Source organism: Aegilops tauschii, chromosome 5 (genome assembly GCF_002575655.3).
Source record: "Aegilops tauschii subsp. strangulata cultivar AL8/78 chromosome 5, Aet v6.0, whole genome shotgun sequence".
Classification (NCBI taxonomy): domain Eukaryota; kingdom Viridiplantae; phylum Streptophyta; class Magnoliopsida; order Poales; family Poaceae; genus Aegilops; species Aegilops tauschii.
The window spans coordinates 346,135,254-346,160,126 of NC_053039.3; the positions used below are offsets into that span (position 1 = coordinate 346,135,254).

The 24,873-nt window shown below is 45.9% G+C and overlaps 2 protein-coding genes across 2 annotated transcripts; both read left to right on the forward strand.

Annotated features, from left to right (window-relative positions):
• Positions 1-11,763: 11,763 nt before the first annotated feature.
• Positions 11,764-14,949, forward strand: LOC109751395 (beta-1,3-galactosyltransferase pvg3-like). The gene has a single exon (XM_020310287.4). It carries the CDS (start codon positions 11,764-11,766, stop codon positions 12,721-12,723), a length of 960 nt encoding a protein of 319 aa, XP_020165876.1. The 3' UTR covers positions 12,724-14,949.
• Positions 14,950-16,541: 1,592 nt separating this feature from the next.
• On the forward strand, positions 16,542-18,587 carry LOC109751396 (uncharacterized). Its single transcript, XM_020310288.2, has 2 exons — positions 16,542-16,795; positions 17,056-18,587. The coding sequence occupies exons 1-2, from the start codon at positions 16,542-16,544 to the stop codon at positions 18,242-18,244; spliced, it is 1,443 nt and encodes a 480-aa protein (XP_020165877.1). The 3' UTR covers positions 18,245-18,587.
• Positions 18,588-24,873: the final 6,286 nt, after the last annotated feature.

A 24,873-nucleotide genomic window follows, 5' to 3' on the forward strand; every position in this document is an offset into this window, starting at 1 on the left:
CTTCTCGGGATTAACAGCGATGCCCTTGGCAGAGATGATGTGACCAAGGTAAAGAACTTCATCGAGCCAAAACTCACATTTTGAGAACTTCGCATAGAATTGATACTCTCTGAGCTTGTCGAGCACCAATCGCAAATGTTTGGCATGATCCTTCTTATTCTTGGAGAAGACCAAGATATCATCGAGATACACCAGGACGAAATCATTGGTATAGGGGTTGAAGATGAAATTCATCATCCGAGAGAATGTTGGAGGAGCATTGACAAGACCGAAAGACATGACAGTATATTCATAAGAACCAAAGCTTGTTCTGAATGCTGTCTTGGGAATATCTTCTTCACGAATGCGAATCTGATGAGTTGCTCGAATAGCTCATTGATGTTGGGAAGTGGATACTTGTTCTTGATTGTCTTCTTGTTCAATGGACGGTAGTCGACACAAAGTCGTTCCGTGCCATCCTTCTTCTGGACAAAAAGAACACCACAACCCCATGGAGATGAACTCGGTCTGATCAAACCCAGACGCTCTTGTTCATCGAGCTGTTTCTTCAATTCCTTCAGCTCCTTGGGTCCAAGCTTGTATGGACGCTTGCAAACGGGTTCAGTGCCCGGCTCAAGATCGATAACGAACTCAACTGGCCGGTGAGGAGGCATACCCGGAAGCTCTTCTGGAAAGACATCTTGGTACTCACAAACGACTGGAATCTGAGAGATGGCATTCAGTTCGCCCTTCTCATTGAGAGAAAATAACCGAATGGTTTCATCACGAGCGGCATAGATGATGACATCCTCAGAAGAATGTGTCAATTGAATTTCCCTGGCAGCATAATCAAGTTGAGCCTTGTGCTTAGAAAGCCAGTCCATCCCGAGAATAAGATCAATATCCGAGTCTCCAAGAACAACTGGAGAATATAGAAATTTATAGTTTCCCATCTTGATGGAAACATCCGGAACCATGGAGCTTGCATTCATGAATTTACCCGGAGAGAGAACTGATAACGGTCTAGGCAAATCTTGAAAAACCCACTCATGCTTGGATGCAAAAGGTCTTGAAATGAAAGAAAGCGATGCACCAGTATCAAAAAGAACTTTTGCAGGAATATCATTAACTGAGAGATTACCCATTATAACATCAGTAGATTCCTCCGCTTGAGCTGCATTCATCATGTTCACCTTTGCAGACTTGGGATTATGCTTGACCACTGCATTGCTGGAAGATCTCACAGGAGGAGGAGGCGGAAGGCGCCTTTGGTTGAAGCACTTGTTAGCATAGTGACCTTTCTGCTGACACTTGTTGCAAGTCACCTCTGAGAGTGGACGGTGATACGGAGCATTCGACTTTGGAGCTTGATTCTGAGACTTGTTCTGATAGCCAGGGTTGGAAGAGTGGGAAGACCCATGGCCACCTTTGTTCTTCTGCTGGTAAGGCTGACGAAACGGAGGAGGAGGAGGCAACCAGAACTTCTGTTGCTTAGCAACCACTAGTGAGGAAGAAGAAGACTGAACTGCGTCCCTGACTCTCTTCTTAGAAGCCTCACAGTTGAGCTGAGCAGCCTCTTGCTTCAGTGCCATGTTATAGAATTGATCAAACTGAGTAGGCTCAACAAGAACGAGAGCTAACTGCAGATCCTCTCTAAGGCCACCTCTGAAGTGATAGATCATGCTCTTTTCATCAGGAACGTCTTGTTTAGCGAAGCGAGCAAGTTTCTGAAACTGGACGTTGAATTGATACACAGACATGTTGCCTTGCTTGAGATTGCGGAACTCCTCACGCTTGCTCTCAACAACACTTTGTGGAATGTGGTGCGCTTTGAAGTCCCGACAGAAGTCAGTCCAAGTGATCACACAACCTCCTCTGGAATCTTTGTATTGTTGATACAAATCAGCAGCTTGGTCCTTGAGCTGAAAAGAAGCAAACTTGACATAGTCCTCAGGCCTGACATTGCTACATTCAAAATGCTTGTTGATGTCCACGAGCCAATCATCGGCATCCGTGGACTCGGCACAGTAGCTGAAAGACTTGGGCTGATTTGCGAGAAACTGGTTGAGGGTAGCGAAGTGAGGCTGATTGTTGCCTTGACCTTGATTTCCTTGATTGCCTTTCCCTTGGGTGCGTTCTTGCAAGAGTTGCAGAATCATCTGAGCATTGGCGTTGGTGGCTGCCATGATAGCTTGCCATGCCTCCGGAGGTGGAGGTGGTGGTGGAGGGTTCGCCTGACTCCCTTCATTGCGTTCCGGATTCTGACGCGTTGGCGGAGCCATCCTGAAGAGGGTGACATCCGTTAGCATCTTGATAGACAAATAGACAAGTAGAATCAACGGATAGAAATTGCAACATATAGTCTTCACAATAAACATTCGAACGAGGATGAACGAATGAATTCCATAGTAAATCATCACACTTCCATTAAGTTGAGAAGCCACTTAGAAAAAGGTATGGAATCAACATTTGACTTCGAAGCAACTCGAATGCCACAATTCAAAACAAAACAAAGTATTGGCTTGCAGAATAAGCCGGAAAAAACATATGATAGAGGTTTCGTCCGAAGTTTTTGTGGTGGGGCCCACACGGGCTCAATCGTACAGCACCATCATGTACAAGGTAGTGCACATGACATACGAAGCGTCCCCGAGTCGGCATAGCCAAGGACTCTTTAAGACACTATGAGACCATTGTAAAACCAACCGTGGAAAGGCGGACCACTAGACGTCGAACCCCAATCTCATATCATGCGTCTGTCGGAAAGATATCCTAGGAGCTACTTGAATTCCCACTTATAAACTCACGAAACTTTCTGGTTATGCAATCTGGTGTTGGGGATACAGGGGACACAAAATATATCACCCAAACTAGCAATCCCTAGATCCAGCTGTATCCATCCGTCAACACATAACCAAGAAACCTTCGGAAATCGTTTACCTCAACCTTCGAAAAGCATCCGTTATACGAGTTATGGCAATACTCCCGAACTCCCGCCCCAGTACTGGGTGGCGTCGAGGTGATCTCACCAACAACTGCATAAAAGAGATTTCGATGTCGGCGAAACTCAGGTATTCCAGAACTGCAACGATAAATTGTGACGACAACACCTCGGAGCTCAACTCCCCGGGACACTGCCACAACCCCTAAATGTCAGGAGGCACCAAGAACAATGTTCTCGTCACAAAACCATCGGAACGATTCTAAGATACCCGCGTGATCCTAAAAAAAATTAGTGAAATTTGAGGAGAGAAGAGTCAAAACTTCTACGTCAGGAGGCCTCACCAGAGCGACGAAGGAACTGAGGAGTAAAAAGAATCCTACTCTCCGATATATATAATCCTAAGACTCAAAACATTTTTGTTCTAGACTCAACAACGCCAGCGATTCGATCAAACAGGGGGCTCCTAAGTCGGGGCTGGCTCTGATTACCAACTTGTAACGCCCACGATGCGGCTATATCTCCCACGTGTCGAGGCACGACTTAGAGGCATAACCGCATTGTGGTTTTGTCGCAAGAAGGGTCATCTTCACACAATCCCATGTAATGAACCAGAATGGGATAACGAGAGTTGGCTTACAATCTCCACTTCACACAATACATAAATATAATTCATACATCATCCAAAATACACACATAGACCGACTACGGTCAAATCCAAATGAAAATAAGATAACCCCAAATGCTAGATCCCCGATCGTCCCAACTGGGCTCCACTACTGATCATCAGAAAAAGACACATAGTAACGACCACGTTCCTCGTCGAACTCCCACTTGAGGTCGATTTCGTCATCTGCACTGGCATTGTCGGCACCTGCAACTGTTTTGGTAGAATCTGTGAGTCACGAGGACTCAGCAATCTCACACCCGCGAGATCAAGACTATTTAAGCTTATAGGAAAGGATGGTGTAATGAGGTGGAGCTGCAGCAGGCTATAAGCATATATGGTGGCTAGCATACGCAAATGAGAGCGAGAAGAGAGAAGCAGCGGAACGGTCGTCATCTAGTAATGACCAAGAAGTGATCCCGAACTCCTACTTATGTCAAACATAACCCAGAAACCGTGTTCACTTCCCGGACTCCGTCGAGAAGAGGCCATCACGGCTACACACGCGATTGATGTATTTTAATTAAGTCAAATGACAAGTTCTCTACAACCGGGCATTAACAAATTCCCATCTGCCTCATAACCGCGGGCACGGCTTTTGAAAGATAATACCCTGCAGGGGTGTCCCAACTTAGCCCATCATAAGCTCTCACGGTCAACGAAGGATAAACCTTCTCCCAGAAAGACCCGATCAGTCTCGGAATCCCGGTTTACAAGACATTTCGACAATGGTAAAACAAGACCAGCAAAGCCGCCCGATGTGCCGACAAATCCCGATAGGAGCTGCACATATCTCGTTCTCAGGGCACAACGGATGAGCCAGACGTCGGGTTGGCATAGACCCTGGTTGCCCAGGGGGCGCCGGACATCGCTCGGTTTGGGCCAGCACTCGAAGGAGCACTGGTCCGGGGGTTTAAAAAAAGATAACCCTCGGGCTCGCGAAAACCCGGGGGAAAAAGGCTTAGGTGGCAAAAGGTAAAACCAAGGTTGGGCCTTGCTGGAGGAGTTTTATTCAAGGCGAACTGTCAAGGGGGTCCCATAAATCACCCAACCGCGCAAGGAACGCAAACTCAAGGAACATAATACCGGTATGACAGAAACTAGGGCGGCAAGAGTGGAACAAAACACCAGGCATAAGGCCGAGCCTTCCACCCTTTACCCAATATATAGATGCATTAATTAAATAAGAGATATTGTGATATCCCAAAATATCCATGTTCCAACATGGAACCAACTTCAACTTCACCTGCAACTAGCAACGCTATAAGAAGGGCTGAGCAAAAGCGGTAACTTAGCCAAACAACGGTTTGCTAGGAACAGATGGTTAGAGGCTTGACAAGGCAATATGGGAGGCATGATATAGCAAGTGGTAGGTAGCGCAGCATGGCAATAGAACGAACAACTAGCAAAGCAAAGATAGAAGTGATTTCGAGGGTATGGTCATCTTGCCTGCAAGGTTCTCAGAGTTGTCGAAAGCTTGATCCTCGTAAGCGTACTCAACAGGTTCCTCGTTCACGAACTCGTATCCCGGCTCTACCCAACACAAGAACACAAGCAACGGAACCACAATCAATCACGGGAAATGCACAAGCAACATGATGCAAAACATGAATGATATGCGAGATGGGATATGCGATGCATATGCGTGCTCCGGAAGGAAAATGATGAACAAGGCAGTAACTTGGCAAACCAAACATGCCACTGGAAAGATGAGATGATTTCAGTCGAAATCGATATAAAGATCACCGGAAACGGATGCACGGTTTGCAAATGGCAAGCAAAACAAGAATGACACGAATCTGTGATTAACAGCATGATAGCACTTAGAATGCAACAAGTAACAATACTACAACACTCCAACATAGCAACAAAGCATATGTCAGTAATCTAAAGGTGATGCTTGACAAAAGATGAACACTGAGCTACGCCTAGATCACAACATAACAGGCTCAAACAAGTATGGCAAAAGTGCAAAAGATATCAGGTTCACAGACACTGAAATTACTGGACATGACTGAAACAGCATCAGGTAGCAATACTCAGAGCACGAAATCAACATGCTACAGGAACTTAACATAGCAAAACAAGGCATGTAGGTATTCTACTAAATGCATATGACAAAAGTCCCTTACTGACCATAAGCCAAAAAGGACCAGAAGATATGATGGCAACCATGTAAACATAGCAAGTTTCGTTAACAGGTTTCAGACTCGGCAGAAAACAGAGCATGGCAGAAACAGACATTACGAAGGCATCTTGGTGAGCTTGATGCACTCACCACAAAGCAATACATGACAAAACAAGCATACCTACAGCAAGATGGCATGTTTATGAAGCTATCCATGGCAAGAGAAAATACATATCATGTATGAAACAACAACAACAAGCTTGGCAAAATTGAATATCATGCTAAGAATCTGCCAGAAATATTTTATAGCAAAAGTAGAGCAAGATTGAGTCATGCTATGGCACTCCATAATTGCAAACAAGGGCATAAATGGATCAATTACAACAATATCTATAAAACAACCTTACTGAACATCACCAAAATAAGCATGTATCTCTATGTAGCCACATGGATACATAGCAACAAAATAACAGCAGTCACAGACAGTAAGATTACTAAGTCCCTGAAATCAGAAACATCACGGAGCCTAGTTTCCATGCTTGTGCTAGTCACCACAGAGATCACAAAAATACATGGCATAAATCTCTGTAAATATGGCATGGCATACATCAAAACACATCTAGAGCTCATGCCCATAAGATGCACACATCAACAGCAACAAAAATAACAAATCCTCAAGTTCTGATAAGTAACATCAGATAACAGCAACTAGCACTTGCATCAGAGATTTGGGCATCAAGATGGACTCAAATGAACATGGTGCGATGGAACAAAATGAAGAGCATCTCGAGGCGAACATCTCGATATATTACACGTGCGAAACGGAGCTATATGTAGAGAGTTATGATGCGATGAACATGGGCATATATTGTAAAATGCATGGGACTTGGAAAAATATAAGAGGGGGGAAAGTCAACCCTAGGCGCTGGATCTGGATCGGGCTCTGGCACTCGCCGGCGATGGAGCTGGCCGGAGCAGCTGCCGGAGATGGAGAGGGGCGGCGCCGGCGGAGAGGAGGGAGAGGGAGATGGCGGCGACGGAGGGCGGCGACGGAGCCGCGGCGGCGGGAGGCGCGGGCGCGGGACGGCGGCGCCGGCGAGGAAGGACGGCGAGGAGGCGGGCGGGCGGCGGCACGGCGACCGAGGCGCGGGCGAGGCGGCGGCGCGCGTCGATGGAGGCGACGGGCGCGCGGGCGAGGCACAGGCCCGCAGGGGCCGGACGCGGGCTCCCCGGGCCGCGGCGTACGGGCCGCGGCGGGCTGCCACGTGGCAGGCGCGGACTGGCTGCGGGACGGCGGTGGAGAAACGTCCGGCGCCGGGCGGACGTGTCCGGCGCGCGGAGGGAGAGGGTTAGGGTTTTGGACTGCGGGAGGATTCGGGAGAGACACATATTTATAGGTAGAGGGAGCTAGGAGACTCCAAATGGAGTGCGGTTTTCGCCCACACAATCGTGATCGAACGACCTAGAGCATGGAAGTGACTTAGAGGGGTTTTGGGCTGTTTAGAGAGGGATTTTGCTGCAACACATAAAAGGACTTTGCGGTTGCCCGGTTAACCGTTGGAGTACCAAACGACCTTCAAATGGAACGAAACTTGACCGGTGGTCTACCGGTGGTATATCAAGGCCACTTGACAAGACTCGGTCCATTCCGAGAATGTCCAACACCCACTCACGAAAAGAAAACAAGAGGGGTGCGCCGGAGGAGGTGGGAGTGCCGGATTGCAAAACGGACAACGGGGAAAATGCTCGGATGCAAGAGACGAAGACGTATGCAAATGCAATGCACATGATGACATGATATGAGATGCATGACATGAACAAAATGCAAAACGGAAAACAAAACCCAACCACGAAGGGAAAACATAACACATAGCCGAAAATGGCAAGAGTTGGAGTTACACATATGGAAAGTTACATCCGGGGTGTTACAATAGACTTGCAAGATAGGATCAAGAACTCACATATATTCATGAAAACATAATAGGTTCAGATCTGAAATCATGGTACACGGGCCCTAGTGACAAGCATTAAGCATAGCAAAGTCATAGCAACATCAATCTCAGAACATAGTGGATACTAGGGATCAAACCCTAACAAAACTAACTCTATTACATGATAAATCTCATCCAACCCATCACCGTCTAGCAAGCCTACGATAGAATTACTCACGCACGGCGGTGAGCATCATGAAATTGGTGATGGAGGATGGTTGATGATGACGACGGCGACGGATTCCCCTCTCCGGAGCCCCGAACGGACTCCAGATCAGCCCTCCCGAGAGAGATTAGGGCTTGGCAGCGGCTCCGTATCGTAAAGCGCGATGAATCCTTCTCTCTGGATTTTTCTCCCCGAACACGAATACATAGAGTTGGAGTTGAGGTCGGTGGAGCACCAGGGGGCCCACGAGGCAGGGGGCGCGCCCAGGGGGGTAGGCGCGCCCCCCACCCTCGTGGACAGGGTGTGGGCCCCTGGCCTTGATTCTTTCGCCAGTATTTTTTATTATTTCCAAAAATAATCTCCGTAAAGTTTCAGGTCATTCCGAGAACTTTTGTTTGTGCACAAAAATAACACCATGGCAATTCTGCTGAAAACAGCATCAGTCCGGGTTAGTTCCATTCAAATCATGCAAGTTAGAGTCCAAAACAAGGGCAAAAGTGTTTGGAAAAGTAGATACGACGGAGACGTATCAGTGCCTTTGGTAAGCTCACTACATCGAGTAGGAGGTTACCACACAACTGTCCTGGATGTAATCAAACAACCGAAATTGTGTTTCCCCTCAAACAAATCCGCAACCAAACAACAGGCCTTTCGTTTTAGCACATTCAGGCTAGAAGCGATGCAGGCAACCAATCAATATGCAGATGTTGGTTTTTAGCCCGTATATGCTCAGCTAGGCCCAACTGGGACAAGTATGCAAAGTGGCAAAAAACGGTGCAGGTAACCAAACGCGCCCCAAGTGAATGCAACAGAGTACATAGTGCACAAGCGGGAAGCACGAGTGCACCGCGAAAAAGGGAAGTACAAGTGTACTCTACAAAGAAAGCACAGATGCAGTACAGCTGAGAGCACTAGTGCAGTACAAATGGGAGCACAAGTTACGGTCAAAAAAAGTCATCGAGACCTACCAAAATGGTATAACTAATTTAAAACATTTTGTTAAGAAAAGGGTCCCCCTCCCCCGCCTCATTTTTGTCTAATTTTTAACATATCGACGAGAGCAACATACTGGTTAAAACGGTTGACAATTTGGACGTCGTACCGTGACTGTGTTCGTGTGGTGGATTCGCCGGGGAGTCGACATGTGACTGCCCTGGTAACGAGTAATGCTATGCCTACGAGTTGGTTGTTACGTATCCTACGCGGTCGAGTTACATCTATGTCCTGTAAGAATATAGCCAAAATCATGTTGAAGTTTGGAGGCTAAAGCTTATGATCGGGTCGAATGGCATTATTTGGAGGCTATCATGTTGAAGTTTGGCTTCAGTCCATCCTTTGTGAGCTTGATAATGAAGTGTGTTTCTTCTGTCAGGTTTACTGTCAGAGTTAATGGGGAGCTCCTACCATACTTTACACCATCGAGGGGGTTTCGTCAAGGAGATCATGTGTCCCCTCTTTTGTTCCTCATTTGTGCAGAAGGCCTCACGTCCTTGCTGAACTACTATGGAAGTCCTCATATTGACAAAGGTATTCGAGTGTCCTTTCGAGCACCATGGGTGAACCATCTACGTTTTGCCGATGATAGTCTCATATTAATCAGTGCAACGGTTGAAAGTGCGCATAGACTGAACAGAATTCTGCATATTTACGGCGCATGTTCAGGACAAGTAGTGAATCGTGAAAAAAGTGCAGTTTTCTCTTCCCCTAATATGCCGGATGCTAGGAGACAGACGGTAAAACTTGTGTTGGGAATTATGGTGGAGGCATTTAGCAATAGATATCTTGGGCTCCCAACAGCAGTGGGGAAGATAACCAGTGGCACATTCGATCATATTGGAGAAAGATCGAGAAGTAAGATGTGTGGTTGGGCGAAGCGCTTGCTGGCTTGTACAGGCAGAGAGACTTTAATAAAAGCAGTCAGTCAAGCAATGCCAACTTTCAGCATGAGTTGTTTTCTTTTGACAAAAAAAGTTTGCAAGAGTTTGACATCTGCTATGGCAAATTTTTGGTGGAGTGGATCCCTTGACAGAAGGTCTTTGCATTGGGTGTCATGGGACAAGCTTGCATCTCCTAAGGCTCGAGGTGGCATGGGTTTTCGTGATCTCGGGCTCTTTAACTTGGCTCTGTTGGGAAAACATGGATGGAGGTTCATAACCAATCCTAATTCCTTATATGCAAGGGTCATGAAAGGACGTTATTTCCCTCATTGTGACTTCATGGAGGCCATAGTACCACACTCCTCTTCAGCTATTTGGCAAGCAATAGTGGCCGGAAGAGAAGCTCTACAGTTAGGTTTGATCAAGAGAGTGGGCAATGGAAGTACTTTATCCATCTGGCAAGACCGGTGGATTCCGGGTACACCCACGTTATCCCCTAGGATTATGCCGGGGGGAACCACTCTAGAACTCGTCAGTGAGTTAATTGACACAGAAAACCGGACTTGGCGGGCTCAACTGGTTCGATTTGTGTTTATTCGACCTGATGCAGATGCAATACTGAATATTCCTCTCCGTAATGGTGGGGCGAGGATTTTCTTGCGTGGGCTCATGAAGGCAATGGCATCTACTCTGTAAAATCTGCGTACCGTGCTCTAGTGAATCGTAACGAGCGTGTCGCTCTAGATGAAGGGACGATTACCGATACTTCAAAGACTGATGAACAGATGTGGAAGCTCAAAGTGCTACCAAAGGTACGCGTCTTCTGGTGGAGGGTGGTCCGGGGCATCCTTCCTGATGAACGTATGCTTAAGTACCGGCATATACGTCAGATTAGCAGATGTAATGTCTGTTTTGCGATTGATGAGGACTTGATGCACGCGCTAGTGCATTGCTCTCATGCCAAATTGTTCTGGGAACAAGCACATGCTTTACTTGGTGTTCGCAGACCTCGTCTGCACCCAGATACATGGTCCAGAGATATAATTTGTGACACTCAGTTCACAGAAGTTGAGAGAGCTCAAATGATCTCCATTATGTGGGCAATGTGGCACTCCAGGAACAGAATTACTCATGATGGAGAACAGCTTGACCCTCTCATAACAGTGAGACACATCAGAGAAGATTTGGCGGTGCTTGATATTCCATCTACACATGCTCCGGTCCTCCCTGGACATGGTTGGCGGCCGCCAGAGGTGGGCTTCATGAAAATAAATACTGATGCTGCTCTCAGCATGGATTCAGACAAGGTAGGGGCAGGAGGTGTGGCACGCACTGACTCTGCCTTGTTGGGAGCTTGGAGAAAACCCCGCGTTGGGGTGACGGATCCCTTCATTGGTGAGACCCTAGCAATTCGTGATGGTGTCATCTTTGCAAGTCCGCGGGGTTTCTCACATGTGATAATGGAGACAGACTGCCTGGAAGTCGTCAACCTCTGGAACACTCGTCACGATAGTCTTTCTATAGTGGCACCTTTACTATTAGAAATTGAAGAGCTAACTTCTTTTTTTTGTTTTTTTGTTATTCAACATGCAAACAGATCAGCCAATGTACCGGCCCATCTCTGCGCGAAGCATGCTTGCTCGTTGATGGTCACCGAAAGTTGGACTGATTCTAGACCTACCTTCCTACTCACCAGCCTGTTAGCTGATGATGTTAGGAGCTCTTTCGTTGAATAAAGGCTGTCAAGTTTGATCACACAAAAAAAAAGAATATAGCCAAAATCAAAGAAGTCAGAACACGGATAGCCCGTCATCTGAGGGAAGCTACCATTGCCACGCGCGAGCTAAGGTCGACTTTAAGCCAACATGAAGCAAATCCCAAGGTCATACCTCCACGCTCTACGCAAAGGCAGTAGACGGACGGTGCGTTCAGGAGGCAGACACCTACGCCACACCTCTCGCTGCCTACTCCTCTGCATATAGCACGCACACAGCGCACAAAAATACACTCCACCATGACGCCGCACCACAGGAAGCTTCACGTCCCGGTGCCATCTTTGGCCACAGCGACGCTCCTCCTGCTTCCCCTCGCGCTCCTCGCCGCCGTGCTCGTCGCCGTATACCACAACGAGTTCGCCCTGCAGTCATATCTGGCCCGCCCCACCTGCCCGAGCAACGACAGCGACACCAGCCTCACGGGGCGGCACGTCGACGTGCGGGTGGCCCCGGATTTCCGGCTGCTCATCGGCGTGCTGACGCTCCCGGGCCTGTACGAACGGCGGCACCTGATGCGCACGGTGTACGCGCTCCAGCAGCCGAACCTGACGGCGCACGTCGACGTCCGGTTCGTCTTCTGCCGGCTGGCATCGGAGGAGCAGCGCGTGCTCGTGGCGCTGGAGGCGATGCAGCACGGGGACGTGGTGGAGCTGGACTGCCCGGAGAACATGGACAACGGCAAGACGCACGCCTACCTCTCCAGCGTCCCGGCGCTCTTCGGCGACCGGGCGTACGACTTCGTGATGAAGACCGACGACGACACCTTCCTCCGCCTGCCGCAGCTGGTGGAGTCGCTGAACCGGGCGCCCAGGGAGGACCTCTACTACGGGTGCATGGTGCCGTGCGACGTGGTCCGCGCGCAGGAGAACGAGTACATGTCCGGCATGGGGTATGTCATCTCGTGGGACCTCGTGGAGTGGATCGTGGCGGCGGCGGATCAGATCAGGAACCACACAGTCGGGCCGGAGGACAGGCTGGTCTCCTCGTGGTTCAGAGGTGCCGGGAAGGGCAAGAACCGGGTGGACACGAAGCCGGCCATGTACGGCTTTCCGGATCGCGCGGACCATTGCGCGCACGAGCTCGTGCCGGACACCATCGCCGTGCACAAGCTCAAGAACAACGGGAGGTGGGCGACAACGCTCAAATACTTCAACTTCACCGCGGGGCTCCAGTCGTCCAAGTTCTACCGCATGGATTGATGAACTGGGAGGTTTTTTTTTTCCTTTTTTGCGGGGTTGATCTCGTATTGTATTTTGATTGTATTATTAGTACGGAAATTCACCAGGGCACACGAATGCCGGGGCAATCAGCTGCCAAGCCCTGCCGCCCGCTCGAGTTATCTCGTGATTCGCAAAGTAGTTGAATCCCACATGAGTGAACAGTCAAAAAAGAAAAATCCTTCAAAATGTTTTAAGTTTCAACGATAAACTTACTTTTTTGCATCAAAAAATGCCAGGTTTTAACAAGTTTCAGAGATTAATTTTAAGCTTTTTTTTCCTGTCGGTCGAATAGACACAAAATAATTGTTTTTTTATCGATCGCTCATACTAAGTTTCAACACTGAAACTTAACCTGATTTCCAAAAATCGTCCAAATATATTTAAAATATATCTTATCTTAAAGTGCCGGTCATGTTAGTGTGTCCGTTCGGTGTGACTCTCTGTATACATATTTCTTATTCTGGTTCCCACTTATGTGTTATTTTTTTAATACAGTACAGACGCGGATGCTCAACATACGCGTGTACACTCACCTCTATAAACACATGCACACCCACTCTGTCTCTATGAGCACATTTGATAGACTGAGCCGGTACATCATCTTAAGACTGACGTAGTCGCCACAGGCGTCTTCGTAGGCGACGGAAATGTTTTCTCCCACTAAATGCACATCGCCGAAAAATCAGAAATAAATTAAAAAAAGCGAGCACCAGTGTCAAATCTATGACTTGAACTCTAGTGGGCCTAGAATACCAGTGTCCTCATAAGCATTCAATCACAAGTTTGTTCACACTCACATGTTATGTCTAATGGACGCTTTACTACGGAGTATGCAAATAGTTGTCTAGATTATTAGGCATATACATGACCTATTGGGTTTACCATACGACGCTTAAAATATTGGAAAATCTATAGATGAGCGCATCACTTTTCCTGATTATTATTTATTTACCTTTCTCTATTGGTTACACATTTTACATTGTAACTTCATATTGTTAAATATCTTTAATATGAATTTAGACAGCACAGTCTAGAATAAAATTAACTGATTATTGGTGTGGCTGCGCATGGCTATCAATTTTAAATTTAGTTTCATTTCACATTCGTATTTATTACTAATTTTAACATATATTTGGAACTGCTTTCTGACACTAATTTCTTCAATTTTCCAGAAACCACTAGTTAAGTGTATCCACATTTATATACCTAGAAGTCATTTGTTCAAGGAGGTTGGTAAAGTATATATGCAACTATGCAAGTATGCACTGTGATGACTTCATGTGTTGTGCGTAGTGATTTTTCTTTGGACCTGCATAGTGACCTGTTTTTAGTAAAACACGTAATGATATTTGGGGGAGACAAAAATATCAGTGCATGTACACGTATATATGCGCGCACGCGAGCACACACAGAGAGAGCTGCGTCATGCATGCCCCAATGTATTAGTGTTTGGAAGACATTTCAATTCCATGCACTTTCTAAAAATGGCTGAGCACTTGTAAAATTACATGAACATTAATAAAATACATAAACACTTTTTGAAATTGCACGAACATGTTTCTCAAAAATATGTGAAGGCTTTTGTTTTCAAAATTACACGAACACTTAAAAGCAAGTACACAACTTTTTAAAGACGTGAAAATTGTTTATATTGTACAAACATTTCTGCAAGATGTGTGAATAATTTTCAAATTTATTGAATATATTTTAAAGGTGCAAACAGTTCTTAAAATTACACGAATATTTGTTTTTGTTATGAGGACATTTTTATTTTCGTATACGCAATAGTTTACTCTATTCTTGAGTTGATTGTAATTTTAATAAAAATATCTAAGTAAAAATACATGATTCTTTTACGAAATACAATTTGCACACAATTTGTTTTCCCTATTTTGAATGTGGTTCAAAAGTGTATATAAAATTCAATATATATACTCCCTCCGTCTCAAAATAAGTGACTCAAAGTTGAGTCACTTATTTTAAGACGGAGGGAATACAAAATAAAAAATAAACTGCTGGCTTTCTATCCACGAGCAGCTCACATCTCGCTTTCCTCTAACCTGCAATTAATGGACCTGCCCATTTATTCCGTTAGCGGGCGATGACTGCTTAAGCGCCGTAGTTAGCGTCATATAGCAGCCCCGGCAGCCCCCCGTCCAAACTTTTGATTTTCAGTTCTTCACAACGTTTGCCAAAAAAATAAAATATTCAGTGTCAAACCACGCAAAGTTTCAGCCGAATCTGGCACTTTCTTACGTTAGCCGCCGGCCAATTTCCGGGGATACGATGGCCGGAACCTGAAGCATTTCTGTGCCACAAAGGGGGAGGGGGGCCACCACCAGAAATCAGGGGAGAGATAATTTATGGAAAAACAAGTCCGTAGGTAAAATCCGTAGATGCCATCCGTAAGTCTAGCATTTTTGAATTTGCATTAGGTATTTCTTACTCCTTGTAACTGTGGCGCTAGGGCGGATTATGATGCCTCATCTTCGAGTTGCTATTCTGATGACCTCAATCTTTCTTGAGTTCGTTCGTCAAGACAGCTCCGGCATAAATTCCTGTTGTCTCCTTGTGACAGTGATGTTACAATTTACCATGTGCATACGCGACAACAAGATATGGTGTCATGTGCTTCGGATCGATTGAAGGGCTCAACGGAGACGATTGCGACTCCAGGGCGTTCGTCCTTAGGGGCATGTGCATGAAGACTCCCCGTATGTCATCGACAAGGTCAAGCCGGCTTCGGAAGGGTAGGATGGACATGAATGGGCCAGCTCGTTTTGACTGAGGTAAAAATTGTTCGATGGTCAAGAGACCTCTAATTTTTATTATGCTTAGGGTGCTTCATACTTCTCATGAACTTTCATGGTAAATCCAGGTTTTTTCTCGGCAAATAAAAGATTACTACGTGCTTGTCACTTGGAGATTTTGCTCTTGATCTGTGCCCCTTTCAATCAGCCTGAGAGTAGATTTCTTTTAAAAAAAAAAGGTTAAATCCCCGGCCTCTACATCAATCGATGCATGCAGCCATTTTTATTAATTATTACATAAATATCTGACAAGAAAATACATCAGTCCACCGAAGCCACCACTCACACCTATAAACTCGATAATGTGGAGTGTTCTCACTTCCCATATCTAGAACCGGTGTCGTCGCCGATCCATCCACATAACGTACCGAGACCAACATCCGGTGCAGCCTACCTAAAGCGCACACCACATGCACACGTTTTAGGAGCTACCATCATTATCGGACCACTGACCCATCTTCAGGAGAGAGATCTGCATCATCCTTGCCAGTCCGGACATCCGTTGACGCCACCATGGCGCCTAACGACGCCACCGCCCTGCGCTCATCCATCCAAACGCGAAGACTCTGCAAGATCTGTCGTGCGTAGCACCTGCCAACCAGGCATGACTCAGCGTAGCACCTGTCGGTCAGGCATGACTTGACAGCTCCACCGAAGCTCCATGCAAGACGAAGCCGCTCCACCTCCTGCCTCTGTCTTCCAGCGCTGCTCCACAAACGATGCTCCCAAGAGAGAAACGGCACCGTAGTACTGCTATCGTCCGATCTGGAAGACTAGATCCTAGGGTTTCCCCAGAGCAGCATGAGTGGGTCGACAACAGTTACACGGCGATGCCTTCATCAAGGTAACGGCGCAAATCGCCGCCATCGCCCGCCAACGGCTCGGTTTTCACCGGCAACTATGTCTCCCCGACTCGTAGCCGGGACTAGATGACGAATCTCAAGATCCGACCACCCAGCCGCTGGCCGACCACCTCTGGTGGAAGAGATGACCACCACCGCTGGCTGCACCGGCCAGAACAGATCTGACTGGAGGTGCCGCCAACGCAACCACCAGGCCCTCCACGCCGCCACCGCCGATCCAAAGGTAGATGGCGCGCCGCCACCGCCGCCCGAACAGGGCTGGTTGCCGCGCCCGCAGCCCGCACCGCCTCCGACGCCGCCGCGCTGCAGCCATCAATCTGATCGGGCGTGCCTCCATATGGATCGGGCCCCGCACAACCTCAAAGACGCGGGAGAGAGGTGATGTCCTCCGCCACCGCTGTCGGCCCCCGGGCTTAGGCCGGCGGCGTCCCTCGGCGGCGGCGGATGGAGGAGAGGAGCAGCCTGAGAGTAGATGAACAATCACACTTTTGATTATAACCAGGGTATCATTGTCGGGTAAACCTAGCAAGTTTAATCCTAGTTGCCTGCTACATTAAGCCGAGTTACAGCTAAACTATGTCTTGTAATAATATAGCCTAGATTAAAGATCTCAGAACATGAAATGCCCGTCATTTCAGGGAAGCCACCGTTGCCACGCGCGAGCTAAGGTCGACTTTGAGCCAACACGAAGCAAATCCCAAGGTCATACCTCCACACTTCACGCAAAGACAGGAGGCGTACACCGTCGCCGTTCACGGGGCAGAATGCTTCCGCTGCACCTCTCGCTGCGTCGTGCTCCTCTGCATATCAACTGGTCTTACACCGTGCAAGCCCTGCTCAGAAATCGCAGAGTGGCGCACACCGTTCGCAATGAAATCGCAGCACAGGAAGCTCCCCACCCCGGCGCCATCCGTCTCGACGGCAACGCTCCTCCTGCTCCCCCTCGCGCTCCTCGCTGCCGTGCTCATGGTCGTGTACCCCAACGAGTTCGCCCTTCAGTCGTCGCTGGCCGGCGCCGGCTGCCCTGATGGCGCCAGCGGCATCAGCGTCGCGGCGCACCACGTCGTGGCGCAGGTGGCCCCGGACTTCCGGCTGCTCATGGGCGTGCTGACCCTGCCGAGCCGGTACGAGCGGCGGCACCTGCTCCGCACGGTGTACGCGCTCCAGCAGCCGAACCTGACGGCGCGCGTCGACGTCCGCTTCTTCTTCTGCCGGATCGAGTCGGTGGAGCAGCGCCTGCTGGTGGCGCTGGAGGCGATGCGGTACGGCGACGTGGTGGAGCTGGACTGCCCGGAGAACATGGACAACGGCAAGACGCACTCCTACTTCTCCAGCGTCCCGGCGCTCTTCGGCGCCGGGGCGTACGACTTCGTGATGAAGACCGACGACGACACCTTCTTCCGGCTGCCGCAGCTGGCGGAGTCGCTGGGCCGCGCGCCGAGGGAGGACCTCTACTACGGCTGCATGGTGCCGTGCGACTACGTGCGCGGCTGGAACGAGTACATGTCCGGCATGGGGTACGTCATCTCGTGGGACCTCGTGGAGTGGATCGTGGCGGCGGCGGACCAGATCAGGAACCACACGGTCGGGCCGGAGGACAGGACGCTCTACTCCTGGTTCAGCGGCGCCGGGAAGGCCAAGAACCGGATGGACGTGAAGCCGGCCATGTACGACTTCCCGCAGCGAGGCGCCCCCTGCGCGCACGAGCTCGTGCCGGACACCATCGCCGTGCACCGGCTCAAGAACAACTTCAGGTGGTCCACCACGCTCAAGTACTTCAACTTCACCGCCGGGCTAGAGCCCTCCAAGTTCTATCGCGTTGTTTGATGAAACGATCGAGAGGTGATCTTGTGTACGTAGCATTTTGAATTTCATTTTGGTTGCAGGAGTCAACGGGCTGTGAAGTTGATATTTTTTTCATTATTTCTAAAGGGCCATGCTACGGCGTGCGCTGGAGCTATCAAATTCCGAAAATGCTAAAATTCTGACGTCGGATATTTATGCATGGCAAATCGAATATTTTTACAACAAATTACGTTGCCGTGGGGATGACAATTTTATATGGCAGCAATGACAATTTCCGGCAAAAAAAAAAAACATGACAAGGATTTGCCATGCTTGATAAAGAAAATTGTCATCCTTGCGACAACATAATTTGCCATCTCGGGCCATCGATCTGTTATGCTGGAAAAATCTGATGCTCAATTTGTAACAAAATATTTACATTTTTCGTATTTGCTCCCCGTTTGAGGTTCCCTTGTGTTTTTGCTTTGTTGATCCCCATGATTCTACCCATGCAACCATCGATACCTTAAAATTAGGGAAGAAAAACAGTTTAAATCAGAGCAAAGAAAGATTAGAGTAGAAATTTCACTCGGCCCTTTAGTTAAATCAGAGGGAAAGCTAAGAGATGTTTGGATAACGACTGGTCTCTGAAGTTGTTTGGCCATTGGAACGACCGCACACTATGGCTTTGTTCGGTTAAGGTGGTTCCTAAGGGGACTTGTAGAGATTGAGAGGGATTACCTACAGGCCAAAATCCCCACCATTCCTCTCCAGTCCCCTTGGGAGGAGGATTAGCCGAACAGGGCCTAAGGATTCTATTCGTGTTTGTGTTTGTATTTCTACTGCTCTCTTATGGCATAAAGTTGCATGGCTCAATGTGAAGCAATGAGAGTTGACTCAACTTATGTTGTGACATATTTGTTCACAAAGGATCAAGTGATCTTTTGAAGATATTTTGCTTAACCATTCATTTTTTTAAAGTGTGATATTTTTGTGTTTAAAAAAAAGTGTGACATCTTTTACGACCGAAGTTGAAACTCTGCGCGTGCCATTGGATTCTGCATTTTTTCTTCTAAAGAAGGTTTTATACAACTTTAAATTAATAAAGTCAATACCACCTAATAAGTATATAAAACATCTTACAAACAGATCAAACGACATAATAAAGGAAAGCATAACACAACTATACCTAACCGAGTATCTGTCCGCTCCCAGCAAACATCAGCGACCATGACTCACGGGCGTCTCTTTGCACGGATGTGGGCACAACTAATGTGTCCACCCTTGGGAGCAACCTCTCTCCACCAATGCTTGAGGAAGCCGAGGAAAATGAAGAAAGGCTTGCCCGAAACATCCCAGCACTCCGGACCACTTCGCTATGCCCAACAAGGTTGCCACCGGAAGAGGTCCCTGCCTTCTAATTTTGGATCAAAAAGCATCGACCTTGCCAACCCACGGAACCTATGAGTGCACATTGACTGCTGGCACCACATGAGAGTGAGGTAATCACCACGTCATCTCTGTTATATCGGAAAAACACCGTCTTTGCCACTAATCCTATCACAACGATTTTCTATCAACCTCCTATTGTCCAAGTTTACGTGGTGTCCATGTATTTTGAGGTTTAACCTTGACCATCAATGTTATTAACAAAATATGAATATATGCCACAAAAATGATACAATCGAGTTCACATTCGGAAAACATTTTAGTGATGTGAATTTTGCCGCACGTGGCTCGCGATACCATTGATAACACTAATGACCAAAGATTAATCATGGAATATGAGGGCTCCATGCAAATAAAGATGGGGGGAGTGATTTTCTTTGGTAGATGGTTCAGCCTTTTAAAAAAAAATTGGGGTGATCAGTTTTTGAGACAAGCTCTGGCCACTTGGGCTTTGAGACAAGCTCTGGCCACTGCGCATGCCTGTTTTTGCGCCCCACCAAGATAGGTATCACCCCACTGAAAATTGCGCCAGGGCTATATATAGTCTACTGTGACGCAATCATCCATCTCGCCTCAAGGTTTTCCGCATTGAGGCGTCGACTGGTCCTGGGTTCTTGCGGGAGTTGTTTTAGGAGCACTTCTTTTTCATTTTTCTGTGTTGTTTTTTATCGGGATTTTCTACGTTTTTTCTGGATTTAATTCATTTCTTTAGTGTTTCTCTTAGTTTTTCTTTATCTTTTGGTTTTCTGTGTAGGTTTTCTCAATGATTTTGCGTGTTGAATTCAATTTTGTAAGTTTTAGTATTCTATCTTTCTTTACCACTTCTATTCAAAATTTATGATTTTTCTCACTTTTTCTACATTTCTAATATTTTTTCATATGGACTGTACATTTTCCGTGTATATCAATAACATTTTTTGTATGTTTTTAATATTTTCCAAATACACGACTAACATTGTTTCATACACATTATACATTCTTTTGTATACATCTGAAACATTCTTTCATACATGTTTAAGAATTTTTAAGGGCATAAGTAACTTATTTAAATATATGATTAGCATTTCTCAAATACATGTTTTTGAACTCCTTTTGAATACGTGTTAAAAATATATCAATTACATGTTAAAACTTTTTTTTGGATGATGGTATTTTTTTAAACAAGACAAAACCTTTTTTTACATTTCTATAAACATTTTATAAGATCTTATGAACATATTTTTGAAACAAGTGGTTTTGAAAAATAAAAAGGCACCATGCATTTTTTGAATGGTATGAAAAATTATTTTTGAATTACACAAACATTTTTTTTCCATTGTATAATTTTTTTTAAACAATCATTTTTAAAAATGCTGAACATTTTTCAAATGTCACAAACATTTCTTTTGAATGTGATCAACATTTTTTTTGGATTTTATCAACATTTTTACACTATGTTAATAATTATAAGTTTCATGGTTTAAAAAATTTATGAGAAAATTTAAGTTATGTTTATTTAGAATATTTGTGAATCAAGCAATAAATGAAGGAATGGAAGAAAAGGCAAAAATGAACCAACCTAGCACTACTTGGGCCAACCCACCATATGCTCATTGTCATTGGCAGGCCCGCTGATGTAGGATATCTCCTTAGTAGAAGAAAACAACATGAAGTACTAGAGCCAGCCTTCGCGGTAGTATTCAGAAACATAGACAAGCCTGAAGTACTGGAAGCACTTGTGAGAAGCTCTCGCCTTTTCAGATGATCTATACATATAGAAGATATTCATTGTAGAATTATATTGAATAATTGTTGATGCAATATTGTGCCGGTACAAGAGGTATATATATGAGAGCCAAGCCGCACCTGACCTAACCCTATTACAAATCGAGTAGGAGTCCTAATCCTATTACAAGTTGTATTCTAACATCCCCCGCAGTGTCAACGGTAGGCTCGACGACGTTGAATTCATGCACCAGCCAATTGCTTCAAAAGTCCGAACTGATGGAGGGAGGTGGGCAATATATTTCAACACTCCCCCTCACGTCTAGGCTATTTTTGTCCATATACGTGGGATTGATGTAGGCCGCAGAATCGTTTTATTTAATACTACATTGGCAGGATCTTAAACTCAAGACTTCTTGGCTCTAATACCATGTAGAATTGTATTGAATAATTGTTGATGCAATATTGTGCCGGTACAAGAGGTATATATATAAAAGCCAAGCCGCACCTGACCTAGCCCTATTATAAACCGAGTAGGAGTCCTAATCCTATTACAAGTTGTATTCTAACATTCATCACATCAGACTGCAAGGTGGTAGTTGAATCTATCAAAGGAGGCACATCGGCATCGTATAGAGCAGTGGTGCATGAAATCATAGAGCGTTGAAAAGCCTTTTCTTCTTAAAATTTTAGTCACGAATTTAGAACCTCAACAGTTGAGGCTCACAAACTTGTAAATCATGCTTTAAGATTGGGGGTTGGCCGCCATACTTGGTTAGGCCAGCCCGGTGATCTTTTATTCGTCTATGTGAACATTCTGACTATTTCATAAAACTTCGCGAGTTTGCCTTAAAAGAAAGAGAAGAGAAAAGTCTATTAGAAGGGAGCTCCTGTTCCCCGCGGTGCGCACTGGAAAACCATGTATAGCGCACCTGCTGCGCAACTTTGGTCCGGTCATGGAGGGCTCACGAAGTCACGGGCGCCCGTTGACACTTGTATTTATTATTATTATTTTCCTTCTTTCTTTTATTGTGCTAAAAAAAATCATAAAATGTCCATCAACGTAAAAAATGTTCATGTTTTTGAAATAATGTGCGTACAATTTTCTTAAAAAAAAATAATTTAGAAAATCACCACAAATTGAAAAAATGCTCGTGAGTTTTCAAAATGACCACCAATTCAAAAAATATTCATGAATTTGAAAAGAAGTATACAAATTTGAAAAATGTTCACGGGATGTAAAAAATGTTCAAAGTTTTGTAGTAAAATCTGAATTACTGAAAATCTTCATGAATTCAAAAAATGTCTGGAAATTTCTAAAAATGTTCATGAATTTTTACGAAAATGGCTAGAAAATTCAGAAAATGTTTGACAATTTAAAAATTGTTCCTGAAATTAAAAAATGTTCAGCTATTCAAACAATATTCACAGATTTTAAAAATATTCATGGTTTCAAAAATTGTTCCCGAATTTCATGAAATGTCCCCGTATTAAAAAAGGATATGAAAATTATTTGTGATTTAATAAAATTATGAATTTGAAAAATGTTCGTAGACTTGGAAAATTTTCACTAGTTTGAAAAACTATTTGTGGATTTCAAAATATTATTTTTAAAATAAAAAAATGTTCTCAAATTCTAAAAGTGTTCATGATTTTAAACAACTGTTGTGATTTTATAAAATGTTCGTGATTTAAAAATAAATGCTTACAAAAAGGGAAATAAAAAACGCATACAATACAAAAGAAATATATAGAAAAGGCCCGGCCTGCGAAGGTTCTAGAACTTTCCCATAATGGGAATATGGATTCTCCCGATCATGCCTACTTGGGCTGGCTCAATATCGAGCGTAGCGATCACATGGGGTATGCGATTGGTCGCTACGCAGCGATGTGCACGGTAAATAGGATCTCCCCCTATCAAACCAACAACCAGAATCCCCTAAAAATTCCTACCGTGGGAAACTCCATTTTGTTCGGGAAACCCCATTGAAATGTTTGGTACGAACAAAGTTTGCATAATAGCACTTTTTTTCCATAATGGCATTGCCTAAAGAAAAAAAAAACCTACTACACAAACATGAAAAAAAATCATAAGTACTCCCTTTGTCCCAAAATAAGTGCCTCAAAAAACTTTAGTACAGAGTTGTACTATAGTTGATACACTTATTTTGAGACGGAGGGAGTATTTCATACCATAGCATTGGTGTAGCACAGTGGCGTATCTAGTGTGGATGCCATGGGTGCCCCCCTCCAAAATAGCAAAATGAATTTTACTAGGTAACTAAGACTAAATAGCTAACAAGTTAATGTTATTTTAAGACTATTTATTTGAATTATGATGATATTACGACTAAGTTAGATTGCATATATTTTTTAATATAAATTTTGAATTGTGACACTCCCAGTGCTGAGGTTCTAGGTCTGGCACTGGTGTAGAAAGAAGATTCATGCTCCGTTCGCCACATCGATAATTCCGGACAGCGCAACCCACGTCACGGGACAGTGTCTGTATTCAAGCTAGCACAGCGGCTGTTGCTGCTCCTAGATGGATACATATGTAGATGTAGGTACATTAGCACATCATACATTCAAACACGAGCCTCTCGAGTTAGAAAAAAGAAAAGTACGCAGCCAGGGGCAAGGGGGGCCTCACACGACTCACTGATTGTCAGAAAGCCCAACTCGCAATAGATGACAAGTCTGCAAGGACCCTACTGATTCGACGTCTTAACAACTTATATGTATTGGTGTTGGTGCACACCTCAAGTACAGAGGACTCCGTCCGTGCACAGATGCGTTGGTGCACACCTCACCCCTCGCCTACCTCGCATGATACTGATAGTGATAGGTACCGGTCTACGTACTTCGATCGAGTCGATCGTATCAGTCATTGCCGAGCTCTTCTCGAGCCCCGCAGGCTGCAGCTGCCTGCAGGATGGACGCACGCGTGCTGGGCTTTGCTAAACAGATGCGGACCCCTCGCGCGACAAGGACCGGCGAGCTGGTGACTTTTCTGAGTTGTCTATAGTAGGTAACTTTGTTCAACGCGTCGAGCCGGGCGATCTCGTTTAGGTACAAGCCCCCTGCTTAAGTCTGCTTTGATTTACTTGTGGACTCCGTCCTCCTCCTCAAATTACTTAGGCCAGAAGCCCAGGCTGACGAACAGCGGATGTGAACACGAGTACCCGTACTAGCTGGGCACGGAAGAAGTTCACCTGGACGGACGTGGTACGTGCTCCGGCCGTCACCGGTGAATTCCGGGGAAAACACGTGCCGTACCCCGGTACCCGAGCAAGTAGGCGTCTGCGATCACGGGACGAGAGCTCGCCGAACATCGATGACCTATTTGACCTTGGAACGGTCGATCCACTGGAATCAGTCTGGGTTCAGGAAGCACATGCCGAGCACGGCACGCCGGGGTCCAAATTAACGGAGGAATCTGCGCGCGAAGCCAGCGCGCTTGCCCGATCGATTCTGCCGGTGCGGATCCCCGCGTCGTGTCATCGGCCGGCTCACGT